The sequence below is a fragment of the Gastrolobium bilobum genome, unplaced genomic scaffold (assembly GCF_033153095.1).
Source record: "Gastrolobium bilobum isolate Gb01-03AN ecotype WA unplaced genomic scaffold, APGP_CSIRO_Gbil_v1 utg18492, whole genome shotgun sequence".
In the NCBI taxonomy this organism is placed as follows: Eukaryota; Viridiplantae; Streptophyta; class Magnoliopsida; order Fabales; family Fabaceae; genus Gastrolobium; species Gastrolobium bilobum.
In genome coordinates, this window is record NW_026896253.1 from 121,719 (window position 1) to 141,050 (window position 19,332).

The 19,332-nt window shown below is 35.5% G+C and overlaps 1 protein-coding gene across 1 annotated transcript; it reads left to right on the forward strand.

Moving 5' to 3' along the window:
• The first annotated feature begins 412 nt into the window (after positions 1-412).
• LOC133298480 (bidirectional sugar transporter SWEET6b-like) lies at positions 413-13,210 on the forward strand. The gene is made up of 6 exons (XM_061497773.1): positions 413-455; positions 3,724-3,760; positions 4,849-5,065; positions 12,549-12,710; positions 12,829-12,951; positions 13,067-13,210. The coding sequence occupies exons 1-6, from the start codon at positions 413-415 to the stop codon at positions 13,208-13,210; spliced, it is 726 nt and encodes a 241-aa protein (XP_061353757.1).
• Positions 13,211-19,332: the final 6,122 nt, after the last annotated feature.

Sequence of the window (19,332 nt, forward strand, 5' to 3'; positions counted from 1 at the left end):
TAAGAGTAAATACCTTTTTCGATCCTCAGCAAGTTTTATTAGCAAATAAAAAGACAATTTGTGGTCTCTAAGAAATTTATAGTAGACTCGTTTTAGTCCTTTTAAATGACTAATGTGGGTTTTTTTTGAATTTATGAGGGACCACGATTTTAACTAAATGTATACATTTTAAATTTCATAGGACTACAAATAGCTTTTTTATTTGCTAGGGACTACAACGGGTATCGTGATATTTGGTGAGCACAAAAAAAATATTTAGTCTTTCAATAATAAATAAATAACCTCTAATATATAAACAGTACCTTCACTCGCTTGCGTATGCTTCAATTCAAAGTTCATATCTCTTTCTCTCTTTATCTCCCTTTCTGTGAATTTGTGTTGAACTTTCTCTGCAGAAAGAAGATCTTCGAAAATGGGGGGCGCTGCAATAGCTCGTAACGTTGTTGGCATTATAGGTTCGTGTCCCTCTCTCTCTCTTTCTGAATGGCAATCTAAATTTTAACATGATTCTCAAACAAAAAAATTTCGACTGAAATTGGGAAAATGGTAGTGTTTCAGTCGTATTAATCCGATAATCAATTAATCGGTGAATGTGTTAAAAAAAATTCAATTTAATTGCAATTGTTTTTTTTTTGAATTTTTTTTCTAAATCAATTTTTTTGCATGAAACACAAATAAAAATATGCGAATTATTTTACATCAATATAAATTATATTTCCTGTATTGATGGTTGCTTTTAACTATATTTAATTGTTTTTAAGGATTTTAATATTTTTCATAATATAACAGATAAAATTATTTTTTATATATACATAAAAATATATGTGGTCTATATTTTCTTTTTACAGGTCACATATTTTCATATGTATTAGGAGATAAAAAAAAATGTATAACATAAAAAATAGAGTAAATACCTTTTTTGGTCCTCGACAAATTTCACGATGCCCGTTTTAGTCCCTAACAAATAAAAAGGCCCATTGTGGTCCCTAAATTCAAAATGGACCTATTTAGTTGAAATCATGGTCCCTCACAAATTCAAAAAAGACCCATATTAGTCCCTAAAAGGACTAAATGAGTCCATTTTGAACTTCTTAGGGACTACGATGAGCCTTTTTATTTGCTAGGGACTAAAGCGGGTATCGTGAAATTTGCTGAGGACCAAAAATGGTATTTACCCTAAAAAATATTAATTCTTTTTTAATTACATAAATAATTAAATACGAATTTTTTAATTCGAATGAATAAAGCGGAACAGTGACTAATATGCCACTGTTCACTAACTTTTTTATCCAAATGCCACGTGAACAATGTTATTTTTCAATATGCCACGCGTACAAATTTGCCACAGCAGATAGCGAACTTCATTTGCTGGCGTGACACGTTTCTGATGGACAACTAGTTCGCTATTGGTAGTAGTGGTCAAAATGTCAGTCTGTTTTAATTATTTTCAGGACACATGGCAGTCTCCCCAAGTTCGCTATACAGTCTAGCGAACTTGGTATAATAAAAATGACAGTCTGCTCGAATAAAAATAAGACACGTGGCAATTTTTTTCCAAATTCGCTATACAATCTAGCGATCTTGGTATAACGAAAGCTGGTCATGTCCGTCCCTTCTATTCTTTATTGGTAATAGTAGTTTTTTCACTTGACAAAAGTTGTTTCCTTCCTTGCATTTTCTCTCTCTTTCTTTTCAAAAGTTCAACTTTTAGTATTTCAAAAAGGGGAAGGTTATATTTATAAACTTTTTGTTTACAAACTCTTACAAACTACGCTAAGTATGACCAGTCATACTTCAATTAATGACCGGACATACTTAGTATAATTTGTAAAATAATTTGTAAACGGGTTATTCCCCTTTCAAAAAAACAAAAAAGAAATTCAGCTTTTATCATAGACACACTAACACTTCACCAGCTTTTTTTTTTATTTTTTATAACGTAATTATCCTCACTTTTTCTTTCCATCTTTTTTTTTTCTACCTCTCTCTCCAAACAAAGAAATTTCAGTGTTGAAAGATATATGAGTCAGTGTGTGAAGACATAGGGCCTTCATTTCTCCTTAGCAACTTAACCACACCAACTAGCATGTAGTTTGCTGTATTATGCAGCGAACTTGTCCAAGTGAATGCTTGACATTTTTTACCACACTTCATCACTATTAGTAGCGAACTACATACTAAAAAAATGTCATATTAGCAAATGAAGTTTGTTGAGTACTGGAACTTGACCGCATGTCGTATTGGATAAAAAAGTTAATGATGAGTGACATTTTGATCACTGTTTTGAATAAAGTATAATTTATTATTCTTGCAAACGAGTGATAATAACATGGGCTTTTTGACCACTATAGCCTTTTTTAATAATTAATTACCAAATTGACCCTATTTATAAACTATTTCAAAAATTTAACCTCTCCAGAAAACATAACACCAATCTGCCCCTGTTTGACCGTTGACCAGGAAGCCTACCCGGGTACTCCCCTCCCTACCCGAGTATTTTTTGAAAATTTATGCCTACCCGGGTAGGGAGGGGTGTACCCGGGTAAATCTCGACTAGAAACTCCAAAACCGTTCGAATATTATCTCAACTATTTCAAATATTTATGACATCTCAATGTATTGTTATGCACCACAATAATTGATCCCCATTGATTGCACCCCAATAAATACGCTCCATCGTTGCTTGATTTCTGAAAATTATTCTGAAGTTATTTATTTTTGAATTAGTATTTATTCTGAAATTATTAGGTAGCAAGTAGTGAAAATGACATCGTCTCAAAACCAGAAGGAACATTGCCATGGAGTAAGAGAATCTAAAGTAAGAGAATCTAAGTGGTTTCAATAAGATGATTTTTGTGCTCAACCTCATTTTGTTGAAGGATATGCGCACATGAAGTTTGGTAAAGAATGCATTGTAAAGAATTTTGGTAAAAAAGGAATAATAATTTTTCTGAATAATTCAGATTTCTTTCTTGCTTTTCATCAAAGGGATTAGTACAATATATAGAGAATAAAGGCTTTACATCAGATCAACCTTTTTGCTAAGATGAAGGGTACAATCCCTATAAATCAGCTACACACTAATTAGGAAAGAAATCAGCATTAAAAAAGGGAAACAAAATTGTAACAGATTAGGAAGAAAATAAATACTAATTCAAAAATAAATAACTTCAAAATAATTTCCAGAAATCAAGCAAGCGTATTTATTGGGGCGCAATCAATGGGGATCAATTATTGTGGTGCATAACAACACATTGAGATGCCATAAATATTTGAAATAGTTGAGATAATATTCAAACGGTTTTGGAGTTTCTGGTCGAGATTTACCCGGGTACACCCCTCCCTACCCGGGTAAATAGTTCAAGCAATTTTCCAGATGTCAAGAACTATATACGGGTATACCTCTCCCTACCTGGGTAGGTAAAAAATTTTAAAATATACCCGGGTAGGGAGTGGTGTACCTAGGTAGGCTTGGTGGTCAACGATCAAATATGGGTAGATTAGTGTTATATTTTTTGGGAAGGTTAAATTTTTGAAATAATTTATAATAAAAGTCAATTTGATAATTAATTATTAATAAAGTAAAAAAAAACTAATAACATGCCCAACAAAGGTACATCCGTACATGTCATCAATAAAAAATGTTAATGTTTGATCCGTTTAGGATGCTCAGCTCAGCACTGAGTTGTCTATGTTCCGAGCGTTTTTGCTTTTTATGTGCAGGCAACGTCATCTCCTTCGGCTTGTTCTTTTCACCTGCGTACGTAAACTCTCCTCTTTCTCTTTGTTTTTATTTTGCATTTTTTTTCAGCGGAGCGTTATTTTTATAATTTCTTATAACTTATTTTTTATTATTGATTTTCGTCAATTTAATAATTAGTAAATTTAATAATGTAATAATTGAATAAACGGAAATAAACAGTAAAAAAATGAAAATTTTAAATTATAAAAATAACACTTTTTTTATGTTATGTAGAAGTTATTGTAATATGTGCGGCTCCGTGATTCATTGCGCTTCTCTTTATTGCATCATGCATAGTTAAAGCATAATACACTAATATCAAGAATTGAATGCAGGTTCTCTCTCTATCTTATTTAATGTCACTATGTTGTCAACTGAGTTATATTTGTTGGATAGTTAAATGTATATAGACAAAGGTTTATAGATATTACATAACGATTAAAATAATTATTAGTAATCTTAGTTATAAATGAATATAATTGTGTTTGATTAGATTATTTTCTATTAAAATAATAAAAATATCATGCTTTAATTAATGTGTTACCTTATTCTATTTAATGTAAATAATAAAAGGATTAAATTAAAAGAACAATTAATATCATCTCTGTTTTTTAAAGTAACAAATCTCAATTATAAAAAATAAATTCACTTTTGTTAAATTATTTTATATTAAAATACTTTAATTAATTATCTTTTTTATCATGTTTAATGTAAGTAATAATGGAAGAAAATTATAAAAAATTAATTAATATAATTTCAATTTTTTAAATAACAAATAAAATAAAAATAATTTATCATCTAAAACCACGTATATGTTAAAATGAGGTAGTAATGTATTAAGTATTGATTGATTATATTGCCAAAGAATTACTTGTAGTTAATAATAATGCACTGTTTTCTTTTTTGAGATATATATTTATGGGCTTTATTAATCTCATGCAATATAAGAGATATGCAATAGAGATAATTATGTATGTGACTCACCCACTATATATAAAAAAAAAATTACACGAAAATTGATTTATGTATAGGAGAAAAAAATTCTTTCCTACAAGAAAATAGTATATTTTCTCTATATTTATTGGGTTATTTCAAATGTACTGCAGTCCTACTTTCTTTGGAATTATAAAGAACAAGTCAGTGGAAGAGTTCAAGCCTGATCCTTACATAGCTACGCTGCTGAATTGTGCGTTTTGGGTGTTCTATGGATTACCTTTTGTGCACCCACAGAGCATTTTAGTCCTCACCATCAATAGTGTTGGGCTTGTGTTCGAGTTTGTCTATCTTACCATATTTTGCATCTATGCCACCAGCAAAGAACGGGTACGTATGCTTCTTCTCATCTTTGAATTCTCTGACGTGAACAAATATTTGTGTAATAATATTATTTGATCATAATCACTCATTGATAATGATATAAGAGAAAAATATATATAATTTTTAAATGAGTAGTTGTGATCAAATTTTATTTCATCACATGACCATTTTTTCATATGAAAAAATCCAAATCCACTTCATCTATGCTTTTTCGCATCATTATCATTTGAATCCTTCAGTAATTCTCTTGCCAATAATTTACTATGCATCATTTCACATTTATACTTGAGAGTTAGAAATATTTAAAGAGTTAATTTTTGAAAAATAAGACTTTAATTTTATTCTAAACATAGTTTAGGTAGTGATTATTATAATTAAACTATTAGTAATAGTGATTAAGTAATATTATAAAAAAACATTGAGATTAGATGAAAGTTATACCTTGATTTATCGTTTTATAATTTAACCAGTCCTAGATGTCATATTTTGTTTTTGTGTAAGTTAATAATCACTCATGTGGAGATTCTCTCCCATTGTTGTTTTACTATAAACAAATATACTGGTCCCATTACGTAGGATGTGCATGTGCTGAGATTACCAGTTTTGCATCCTCAATACAAAGTTTAATTTGATGTCAAACACCTTTTTTTTTTCTTTTTTTTTTTCTGTAACGGGCTCTACTATTGGGCTTAGGGATAGAAGAAGCTTAAGAAAGCCCAAGAGACTTTCAGACTATGTAATGGGCTAGGAAATACACCCTCACAGTCAGAAACCTTAGTAGTTGTTATAATGTCCTTTATTTTTAAAGCCCATAGTGTGATGTTTCTAGAACACGGTTCATATAGGCATGAAGATGGAATGAATGAGGCATGATTAAAGTAATATCTTCTCTCTCTCTCTCTCTCTATTTTCTCTCTCCCAACCTTATCTATTCCTTCTTATCCTTCTCTTTCAGATTCACCCTGGTTACATTGGTGCTTCCATTGACCTCTAATGACGGAAAACACACGCCTACGTGATGTCACACAGCAGGTTCACGAACTCCAATAGTCCCGTCAAGCAGTACAGGACCAGATCTCTAACCTGGAGCTCGCCCAGGACCGTCGATTCAGTGCCCTTGAACTCTCCCACAATCAACGGCTGGACGTTCAGAACCAACGCATGGATACGTTGCAGAAACAGTTGCAAGAAGTCCTCACTATCATGCATTCTCCTCCATCGTTCACAGATCCACATGCTGGAGTGTTGGGTTCTGGCCCATCCCATTCGTCTGCCAATTCCACACACGAGCCTCACCGCCAACGTCAGATGAAGCTGGATTTTCCCAGATTCTTTGTAGGTGACCCCACTGACTGGTTATTTGCTGTAGAACGATATTTTCGTTTCTACAATGTACCTCAACATGAACGCCTTCTGGTTGTTTCCTTTAACCTGGACCCGCCAGCGTCTTCATGGTTTCAGTCCTCAGACCAAGATGGGGTAATCCCAGATTGGGCTTCCTTCGTTACCGCTTTAAACCGTCGCTTTGGCCCGACGGAATTTGAAGATCCTTCAGTTGCAATTGCTAAGCTCCAACAAACGGGAACGATCACTGATTATTGTGTTGCTTTCGAGAAATTATCTCGGAAAATTACCGGGCTATCAGTAACAGTTCGTAAGGGACTCTTCTTAGCAGGACTCAGATCAGTCATTCGTTGTTCAGTCCTCGTTCACCGCCCCCAAGACGTCAACGACGCCCTTGCCTATGCTAAGGTCTATGAAGAGAAGCTAGGTACTGATAAACCTTTCAAACCTTGGGCCCCACGCCCAAACCCTATTAACCCTTCCCGTACCCAACCGACTCAGCTGTCCACCTCACTGCCACCTCCTAAGCCACCTATACCCATGTCATCCCTACCCATCCGACGCTTGTCCCCTGTGGAAATGCAAGCTAGACGTGAGAAAAACCTTTGCTACAATTGCGATGAGCGGTTCACCGCTGGGCATCGATGTAAGGGAAGATCCTCCCTTCTGTATTTAGAGGGGTGTATGGAAGAAGAAGGGGAGTTTCAAACAGTTGACGACCCCCCTCCCCTGGAACCGGACCCAATTCCAGAGATAAGCTTGAATGCCCTCTTTGGACATCGAACCTCTAATTCTTTCAGACTCACAGGGGTTATTTCTGGAACAGTGGTTCAAATTCTCATAGACGGAGGTAGCACTCACAATTTCATTACTAGTCGAATGGGCTCTTATCTTAACCTTGTAATGCATGCAATTCCCCCATTTAATGTCCACGTTGGTAATGGTGATACCCTTACATGTACAACATCTTGTTCGGATATAGTTTTAAATATTCAGTCCAATTCATTTGCCATTGACCTGTTTGTTTTAGACCTTAAGGGTGCAGATGTTGTACTGGGCGTCCAATGGTTAGCAACACTTGGGCCAATTCTCACAGATTATGCTGCATTAACCATGACCTTTACACAGTCTGGTAACCAAGTGGTGTTAAAGGGAACTCAGGCTATTGAGCCTACTTCTATTACATCAGCCCAATTGCACAAGCTGATTATTCAAGATTCCATTTCATCTTGTTTAATGTGCCTCTCTTCCACGCCCATCACTCAGCCCACGTCTCACCCCCAAACACCAACCACAACCGCCCCACCTCCTTTATCATCCTTACTGCATGATTTTTCTGATATCTTTGCAGTGCCTACCACATTGCCACCTGATCGCAATTTTAACCATCGCATCTCCTTGGCCCCAGATGCTAAACCCGTACAAGTCAGGCCCTACCGCTATCCTCACTACCAGAAAAATGAGATTGAAAAGTTAATATCTGAAATGTTGACAGCTGGGTTAATTAGGCACAGCCAATCTGACTACAGCTCTCCAGTTTTGCTTGTGAAGAAAAAGGACGGTACATGGAGATTTTGTGTGGATTACCGGGCTTTAAATGCCATTACTATTAAGGACAAGTTTCCTATACCCACCATTGATGAGCTCATTGATGAATTGCATGGGGCAACAATCTTTTCTAAACTTGATCTCAGGTCAGGGTTTCACCAGATATGTATGCACCCCCCTGATGTGCATAAGACTGCTTTTCGTACGCATCATGGACACTATGAATTCCTAGTGATGCCATTCGGGTTGAGCAATTCCCCCTCTACATTTCAAGCTACTATGAATCATGTATTTGCAGCCTTCTTGCGAAAGTTTGTTGTGGTTTTTTTGATGACATTCTGGTGTATAGCCCATCTGTTTCTATACATTGGGATCACTTGACTTCAGTGCTGACCACACTTCGGGAACACTCGCTATATGCTAAGCTTTCCAAATGCTTATTCGCTCAGTCATCTATTAATTTTTTGGGTCATATTATTTCAGGGTACGGAGTCCAACCCGATCCAGAAAAGTTACAGGCAATTTTCGAGTGGCCCACACCTACAACACCTACCCAACTTCGCGCATTTCTGGACTTATCAGGCTACTATAGAAAATTTATTAAACATTACGCGTCTATTGCGGCTCCTCTAACAGACCTACTGTCTAAGTCAGGTTTTAATTGGAATTCCAAAGCAGACGCTGCTTTTAGTCAGCTGAAGGCATTGCTGACCTCTGCCCCTATCTTGCGCCTCCCTAACTTTACTCAGCCTTTTGCTGTGGAGACAGATGCATCTGGTGTGGGCATTGGGGCAGTTTTACTACAAAACGAAAAGCCCATTGCTTTTTATAGCCGTAAACTAGCTCCTATGATGCAAGGTAAATCTACCTATGTTCGCGAGATGTTCGCCATTACAGCGGCTATTTCCAAATGGCGTCAATATTTGCTAGGCTCCCCATTTGTGATTCGCACAGATCACAAGAGCCTTCATAATTTGATGAACCAAGTAATACAGACCCCAGAGCAACAACAGTTCCTCTCTAAATTGTTGGGGTATAACTATACTATTGTCTATAAATCCGGCAAAGCAAATGTAGTGGCCGACGGATTATCTAGACAAACAGAGCGGGGGCCTGACACCCACACCCCTCAATTAGCAGCCATTACTGGCCCCACATTAGACTTCACTACAGTTTTACAGTCCGAATTACATACAGATCCCTACACTACCAGAATCATTCAAGAAATACAAACTGATCCTAGCCTCTGGCCAGATTGGCATTACAAAAACAATCTGTTGTTCCACAAACACCGCATCTTTTTGCCTTTGGCTTCCTCTTTGATTCCTCACCTCCTTCACACAGTCCACGATACTAAACAAGGGGGCCACTCCGGTGTCACTGCTACTCTCCATCGCCTTACCCGCAATTTTTCCTGGAAAGGCATACACCAGTCAGTGAAGGAATACATATCCACATGTGAAATTTGTCAGAAACTAAAACCACCCCACCATTCCCCTTTTGGCCTCCTACAACCCTTACCAACACCAGACTCGTTATGGACTGAAATCACCATGGATTTTATAACCCATTTACCTGTGTCTGCAGGGTATAGCTCTGTCCTGGTGGTAGTTGACAGGTTCTCTAAAGCAGCACATTTCGTCCCTCTTCCAGCTCATTATTCTGCTTCCAAGGTGGCGTCGACCTTCTGGGATAACGTTGGCAAATTACACGGTCTGCCCCACACGATCATCTCTGACAGGGACCCCATCTTTTTGAGCAATTTCTGGAGAATCCTATTTCAGCTGCAAGGAACAACACTTAAGTTTAGTTCTTCGTACCACCCACAAACAGACGGGCAAACGGAACGGGTTAACAGGTGTTTGGAGTCTTACCTTCGGGCATTTGCACATGAACACCCCACCACTTGGTCGCGTTATCTCAGCTGGGCTGAATACCACTATAACACCAGCTATCACCACTCCTCCGGTTTCTCCCCGTACGAAGTCATGTATGGCAAGCCCCCGCCGGATCTGGTAGCATACTGTTTGGGATCTTCCACAAATGAGGCCGTGGACTCCACCTTATCATCCCGCCACACAACATTGCAAAAATTAAAGGAGAATCTCAGAAAAGCCCAGCAGACAATGAAATCACAAGCTGACAAAAAGAGGAAAAATTGGAACTTTACCGTCGGAGACCTTGTCTTGCTCCGCCTGCAGCCATATCGACAGGTTTCCGTCCACCATCGATCGTCCCAGAAGCTCAGCCTGCGTTATTATGGTCCCTTTGAGATCCTAAGCAGGATTGGAGAGGTTGCCTACCGTCTCAAACTTCCGTCTTCCGCCCGTATTCATGATGTTTTTCATGTCTCCATGCTTCGCCCTTTCAAACCAGGACACAACTATCACGTCCACCAGTTACCTGATACACCAGTGGTTTCTCCCCTCGTACTGACTCCTTGTGGGGTAATAGCAACTCGATCCATATGGCGCAGAGGAACCTTGGTTCCCCAAGTGCTTGTCCAGTGGATGGGACTATCACCGGATGACTCCACCTGGGAGGACCAAGCTGACTTGCTTAATGGCAACCCCCGTTGGGCGCACGATGTTGACCAGTTAAACCAAACCACTCGTGTTTCGGAAGACAGACATGGCACTACTGGAACTCCTAAAGCCAACGGACAGGGAACTCCTAAAGACACTTCTTCGAATAACTCTGTGACTAGGGCACTTTCGGAGGGAGATAACAAGTCTTTTGCTGAGAAGACACAAGGGGCACAACTTAGTGACCCACACCAACCACCAACTGCAATTATTACAAGCCATCCCATTATCAACTCCCAAGGCCATCCAACGGTCTCTGCTCACTCGATCAACGCAGTTCCATTTCAGCCCTTGGATTTCCTGCTGCCGCCCAACACTGATCTATCACTTCCTCCAGAAGCTACTCATGCATTGGACCACGTGGTCGGCCTCGATACCAGCCTCGAGGGCGAGTCTGCTTTTCAAGATGGGGAACATGTAACGGGCTCTACTATTGGGCTTAGGGATAGAAGAAGCTTAAGAAAGCCCAAGAGACTTTCAGACTATGTAATGGGCTAGGAAATACACCCTCACAGTCAGAAACCTTAGTAGTTGTTATAATGTCCTTTATTTTTAAAGCCCATAGTGTGATGTTTCTAGAACACGGTTCATATAGGCATGAAGATGGAATGAATGAGGCATGATTAAAGTAATATCTTCTCTCTCTCTCTCTCTCTATTTTCTCTCTCCCAACCTTCTCTATTCCTTCTTATCCTTCTCTTTCAGATTCACCCTGGTTACATTTTCCCACTGCTTAGTTGGTAAGAAAACAACTTGTTCTTTGCTTGTTATATATGTACGGATCGGAGGATATATTTTCCTCGTGGTTAAACTTTTGAACTACCAAATGTTGGTAGCTCAGTTGACGTATGGGAGCTGAGCTGGTGGAGGTGAGAGCATGTGTTCGATCCTCCCCAGTACCACCTTTGGGAGGGGTTTAAAGTCTTAATCCTGGTCCTACCCCGAATCAGACTAGTCGCGAAGCGATGAACCGATTGAAATATTTTCAAAAAAAAAACTTTTGAACTTTTTAAGAAATGTACGTATATTTTTTAAGAAAAATATTACTCTCATTTTACATGAGATAATTATCTCACGTTATCTCACTTCAAAAATCTCACTCACTCTTTTTCTTTTTCTTCTTTTATCCTTTAATGGTGGCTTCCACATGACTTCTCTCTATAACATGAGAGAACTACTCTCATAGAAAATGAGAGTAATATTACCCATTTTTAAATTGCTATATTTTCAGAAATTTGTCAACCAGCAACCATATAATCGTAGATAACTTATTAAAAGGTGGATCCCAATTATGTTTCGTACTAAAGGAATAAATAGAAAAATGTGGGACTTAAATGAGAATAATTATAAAAGGGTGGATAAAATGGTAAAAGTATGTTACATTGTTTTTTTCAAATTTAATAAAAGTTTTCAATATCACCGGAATATAGAAGATATTTTCTCCAATTATATATAATATATTATTATAATATAAACTGGATAGAGAAATACTAAAGGAAAGTCTATGTCAAATTATAGTAGCTCAGTTGGTGCTAGAAAATTAAATAGGTGGGATGAGAGTATGTGTTCGACTTTTCCCAATACTATCTTTAGGAGAGGTTTAAAGCCTAATTAATCTCGGGATCCGCCCCGAATCAGACTAGTCGCGAAGCGACAAACAGATTAGAATATCTGGAAAAAAAAACCTATAAATCTCAAGATGTCAAATGCACATGCCAAAACAATAATTAATAAGATGATTATTTTCATCCTATAGTAATAATATAAGTGATTAATTCGCTTGTATCTCTTTGTTGGCTTACTAATTACACACATGTCCAAGTTAATTATATTACTCGAAAGGAAAAATAAGACATGTTAATTACCATTATGGACACATATATAGGCATATAACACTGGATTTGATTAAAGAAACTTTTATATTTTTGAATGTTCTCTGCTTTTTTAATTGAATGTTTAAGAGATGCTCCAATTCATGGTTGCCACTTACTGTCTCTTCCCTCTAATTTCAGAAAATGGTGCTTCTTTTTCTTCTCATAGAAGTTATTTTCTTTGCTGCCATTGTTCTTATAACAATGCTGGCTCTGCATGGCACTCACCGAAGGTCGTTAGTGGTTGGTGTTCTCTGTGATGTCTTCAATGTTATGATGTATGTCTCTCCTCTTACAATCATGGTAAGTCTTTAATTTACATATCCCATAACTTAATTACATCATAAGGTCATTCATTCATATATGAATTGAAGTCTATCTTATAAATTTTTTTCACTCCAACTTATATATCAATGAACAGGCAAAGGTTATAAAAACTAAGAGTGTGAAATACATGCCATTCTGGCTCTCTCTGGCTAACTTCCTTAATGGTGTGTGCTGGACAACTTATGCTCTCATACACCCCTTTGACATTTATGTTTTGGTAATTAATTACCTTACTTTTCACTCTGTATGATTTTTCTTTCTTTTCAATCATTTAATAGTTCTTGAATGAAATTTTTGTTTCCTATATTGTTACCTTTTGTATATTCTTGCAGATTAGCAACGGTATTGGAGCAATCTCTGGACTTATTCAACTCATACTATATGCTTGCTACTGCTCCTACAAGGGAGAAAAAGATGATGGTGATGGTGATCATGACTTAAAGCCAAGTGGGGTTCAGCTTTCTACCTTAAATTGAAGAAGTGCAGTTTGATGACACTTTCTTCTCTATGACTTTACTCCTTCTTGATCTTTTATACTTCTATCTATCCTTTAATTTTTGATGACAATAGATATTTTTATATATGTATGGTGGTGGATTTTATGATATGCATATGATGCTTACATGTGATTTTTCATTTTAAACTTGGGAAGCCCCAGTAGAAAAATATTGGAAGGGAAAAATACTTCGAAGATGAACCTGTTCTGATGCAATAGTAAGAAATTCTTGACGATGTTTGTTGCAACTTCAGCAAGTGCACCAATAAAGTGATAAGAATAAGTTGTCGATCCCACGAGAATTAATGATCAATCACTAGTTTATCTATTTAATTAAAGTTAGATCAATCGTGGAAGGTTGGTTTGAGAATATTGTAATTTAAATAAAACAGAATTTTTAAACTTATTTTTAGTTTTCAATTTTTAAGAAATTAAATTCAAAAATAATAGTGCTAGAAAATTGGTTTTAAGTTTCTATAAAATACGTAGCTAGTACTTAACTTCCCCAATGTTTTCCTAACGAGTCTGCCTATTCTTATAATTACATTCAAGATTAAGTCATTAATAGTTCTTTCTATGTTTGATTAAACGCCAATCCCTTGGTAATCCAATTCTTTATTTTACTCAAAAGCCTAATCCCTTAGTACTTTTTCATAAAATAAGCATTAACGCAAGAACTTATTGTTATTGAATCCATGAGTCTATCCCTAGATCATACAAATTCTAGCAATCAACCAAAATCAGTACACCAACATCCCTATTGTCCTGCACGACTCATGTTTATCTACGAGTGATCAAGTCATAAATAAAACTAATCATAAAAAACAGATTGATTGCATAACTTTAAATCAAGAACATAAATCATAAGAAAAGGTAAACAGCGATTAAGAACCCATTGGTTCCGTCTCTCCCTAACTACTTAAGAAATTTAGCCAAGCATGTTCATAATAACATAATTAAAAGATGTTGTAAAATAAATAGAGTTCATGATGAAACTTGGTTAATGATGTTGATCAATGATGAAGCTGTGATCTCCTTCCTTTCCTTCTGCAAGTGTTTCTTCTCTGCTTCTGCCTTTGTCTTCGTCTCTGAGTTCTCCTTTTTCTCGTGTCTTCAGAATTGCTCCTATGCCTCCTCTTCCGAATGAATGGAATGAGCCCTATGGCACATTTTTATAGAAATAAAAATGGGCTTTTTAATTTGGATCAGGCTGGCTGAGGATTAATTTTGATTAATTCTTTATTTTTCTTGATCTTCATCCTTTGCAACTGTTTCCAACTACCTTTTTCATCAAATTAGTGATTTGTTCCTTCAAGTTTGAAATAACCTGAAACAATAAAAAAGATTAGAATCTTATCTAATTGTTGGCATTTTTAATATCTTTTAAGATTTTATTAATTAACACTATATTCTTAATCATATTAATTATTATTTAAATTATATTTGACATTAAAAATATAGTGACTTTGACACTTGTCAATATCGGGCTGGAACAATCTGTTCCTCTCGGAACAATCTTCGAAGGGACAAATACTTTGAAGATGAACTTGTCCCCAGGCAATAGTAAGAAATTATTGACGATATCGGGCAATCTCTTCCTCCTGAAATTTTGAAGTCAAATGTGTACATATTTTCTCAGACCATGATAGACCATGCAAACCTTAACCTGCATAGTGTACTGAGCAACTTTTGTTATGTTCAATCATCTGCTTACATTTAAAAGTTCAATAAAAATTAAGTGCACTCATATCCGTAAGAAAATTATGCAAGTCTTTATATTATATATTTTAATTCTGCTGTCTTGAAAAAAAAATCCCATTCAAATCAAGGGGAATGATGTACTTATCACCAGAAAAGTTTACAACCTTTACAACCAACCTAATCACCGTTGATTTTCGTCAATCTGAAAGTTATAATTTATTGGAAATTATTGGATCACATTTATTAATAATTATTAATTCTTAATAAATTATAACCGTCAGATTGACGAAAATCAACGATGATTAATTTGATTGTAAAGGTGGTAAACTTTTTTGGCTTTTTCACCTGTTTGCCCCTTATTAATTAATTAATAACCATTTTGCCCCTGATTTGAAACTATCTATCAATCTGCCCCTCTTTAATCGACTACCTTGCATTTTTAATCGACTAAATGGCCAAAACAGAAAAAATGGCTGTTGGGAGATTTAGTCGACTAAATCTCCCTATTTAGTCGACTAAATCTCCATATTTGACAACAACAAAAAATAAGTCAGTATGATTTTAATCGATTAAGTAGGGAGATTTAGTCGATTAAATCTCCCAACAATCATTTAGTCGATTAAACATGCAAAGTAGTCGATTAAAGAAGGGAAGATTGATAGATAGTTTTGAATCAGGGGCAAAATGGTCATTAATTAATTAATGAGGGGTAAAATGGTCAAATAGCCAAACTTTTTTGGTGGTAAATATATCTTGCCCCTCAAATCAAAACTCTCTGCATCATCACATTTATTTTGCAGTTAAATTTTTTGAGAAATAATCACCTTAAAAATATACAAGGACATGAATTCATCTTCATTCATGTTACAACATCATTAATGTATACCGGATGGAACTAAGCTACTTGTTCTCTAATTTTCATGTCTAGCATTCCACTCTACAAACATTTCTTGTGGAAGTACTTCTCTGATTTGAGTCCATTCATTGCCAATCTCAAATAGTTCCAACTATATATGTTGATGAATTCTTTAGCTAGAGTACCTCATCTTTTGCAAATGGAGCAAATTGTTCGGGATCAAATGTCATGTTTATACGTACAAAGTTGTGCAATAAGCAACGGCCAAAAATCATTTTACATTCTATTCCATTAGGATGAAATGAAGGTTTATTAATGTAGCCCATCATTTCTTTAGAAGGACAAAAGATCTCTTTATTACATTAATTGCCGAAGCATGCTTGTAATTAAATAACTCATTGTGCTTTACCAAAAAAAAGTAAAAAAATACCTCATTGTGTTTTCTAGCATGCATGTAATTAAATAACTTCTCCAATTTTGTGGTGCACATCAATTAATGCATGTAATTTCTGACCTGAAAAGCCTTGGACATAATCAGGTAACATTACATGGGCCATAAACCATATATGAAGCCCAAACAATTAAAGATTAATTTTAGAAAATTACTCAAGCCCAAACAATAACAATATAATCAACCTTAATTTGAAAAAATTAATGAGCTAGAACAGCGTGCAATAGAGATTTAGGGCCTGTTTGGAGCACCTGATAAAGAAGATAGGATAGGATAACTTATCATATCCTACTTTTATCTCTTGTTTGGTGGGTCAATAGGATATGATTAGTTTATCCTATTGTCTCATTTTATCCTATCCAATACATGATTTCTTATCTTATAGGAAGTAAACTTAAGGTCCAAGGCAACTCCACCGCGCCTTAGCACCAGTAAGCAACAGACAGCTTCAGCTCGCCACAACCCTGCCTGACCTGCAGCCCAAGGCTGGCCACTCAGAAGCCATGCCGCCTTAACAAAGGCGGCATCACAACTACTATATAAATACACAATATACCACTAAGTTACGATCACCCTTTAATTTCACAACATAAACACCTGCCTCTGATACTGACTTAAGCATCGGAGTGTCTTCGCAAGTACCCCCCATTCGGTGCATCGTGAAGGACAAAGGGCTCAAGCTCGCTCTAACAACAGTATATGGCCCAGGCCAATAACCGCTGAAGGAGTCTCAACCGTGTGTGATTGGGCTTAATACGTATCGGACAGTCCATACCGTATTTGGTCTGATCAGTAATATTGATTAAGGAGTAGCGTAAAAAACGTTGATAGTAGATAAAAATTACAATCCTTTTATAATTTAGCCAGTTTGAGATGTCATACTTTCTTATACGTAATTTAATAATCATTTTATGGAGATTCTCTCTCGCTGTCGTTTTAATAGAAACACATACGTATTGGTCCCATTAGGTTGGATGATATTCTCTCTCACTGTCGTTTTACTATAAACGCTTAGCTGATATGTATCCAAAAAAAAAAAAAAAAAAAAAACTCGTAGTTGATAAGAGAATAACTTGTTCCTTGCTTGTTATATTTGTACAAAGAAGTTATTTTCCTCGTAACTAAACTTGTACAAAATGTACATATATTTTTCAATTATTTTATCTTCATACATCAGTCAACCAACATCCATATAGTCGTAGGTACTTAATTTATTAAATGCTGGATCCTAATTATGTATAATACATCTGAACTGTTAAAGTAATATATCAATAGAAAATAAGACAGGGATATGAATTTAAAATTAACAACGGAGTCATTGTCAAAGGGGGAATACTATAGTGACCAGACTATCCTGTTTTTGGCAATTTTTTATCAATATATGTTATGTAAACAGTATGTTTTATCAGATTATCATGCGTTGAAGTTTGATATGATTGTAAGCGAACTTGATAGTCAATAATTTCATGACATGTGACACACTTTCACAGAAAAAGCTAACTAGAAGAAGTTCACTGACAGAGGTAGCGAACTTGGTGCGCTATGTGACACAATCTCATTGCCCTATCAAAATTAATGTATCAATCACAATAATAATAAAAAAAAAACAAAGAAAAAGGGCTGTTTAATTAATAGATCAATCACAATTTGAGATTAACTTTGATTGTACTAATCACAATTAATGTACCAATCACCAATCAGCAATCAAGATTGTACTAATCACAATTAATGTACCAATCACCAATCACCAATCACCAATCACCAATGATTGATGATTGGTGATTGGTACATTAATTGTGATTAGTACAATCAAAGTTAATCTCATTGGTATACTAATTGAGATTGGTACATTAATTGTGATTGGTATATTAATTAAACAACCCTTTTTCTTCGTTTTTTTTTATTGTGATTGATACATTAACTCTAATCGGGCAACGAGATTGTGCCACATATAACGCACCAAATTCACGACCCCTGGTAGCGAACTTCATCTGGTCAACTTTTCGTGCAAAAAAAATGTCGTGTTTCACGAAATCATTGACTACCAAGTTCGCTACCCGTCGTAGCGAACTTGGACAAATGACAATTAGTTTTCTTGCGAAAGTGTGTCACGTGTCAAGAAATCACTGGCTACCAAATTCGCTACTAGTCGTAGCAAATTTCAATGTGTGACAGTCTAGTAAATTTTACTGTTCGCGTGACAGATTGATAAAAATTAGCAAAAACATGACAACCTGATCACTGTTTCTTCGAAGGGTCTCAGACGAAAGTTGAAAATTAACAGGGACACACCGGCTCTTCAATGGAGAATAGGGATACTTATGGGGTTCAGATTTGCATCTATTCCCCGCGCATGAACAAGAATCTAAGAATTTTTCTAGCTGAAACTTCAAAGGTACATTTAGGTGGGTTGAGACTTAAGATTAACGTTATTGAATTTCAATATACATAGCATATCGTTTGATCCATTTTTTTATATCACGTATTGTGAATCGTATCAAATTGTAAGATTTAAAAAAATAATAAAAAATAATTTAAAAATATATAATATCATATAAATTCAAATTTCAAAACAAAAAAATCCAATCAGCATAAATCAAATCTTTGTTTTCTTTCCCTTATTAATAATGACTTTTCAGATTTTTTTTTAAATAATTTAAAAATATATACTATCATATAAATTCAAATTAAAAAAATATTCAATCAGCACAAATCAAATCTTTGTTTTTCTTTCCCTTATTAATAATGACTTTTCAGATTATTTTTTTTTGAATTTGTATCACAAATTATATCTTTATTTACTTTTCAGAATTTTTTATATGAAAATTCCAAATTTTTGTATCGTATATTTGATACGATATACAATTTGATATCATATCATACAATATAGCAATACACAGTCGGATACAAGGTCCATTTCGAAATAATCAACTGATACGTATTGCGTAGATTCTGAATTGTATTGTATCGATGATACATATCGTGTATCATATATCGTGCGATACTAACAACTATGGTTGAGACGCATTCTATGTGTTTGGAGTTGTGCGAAGACATGAGCCGCGTTATTAAACAAGGAAATAAAAATTGTCAC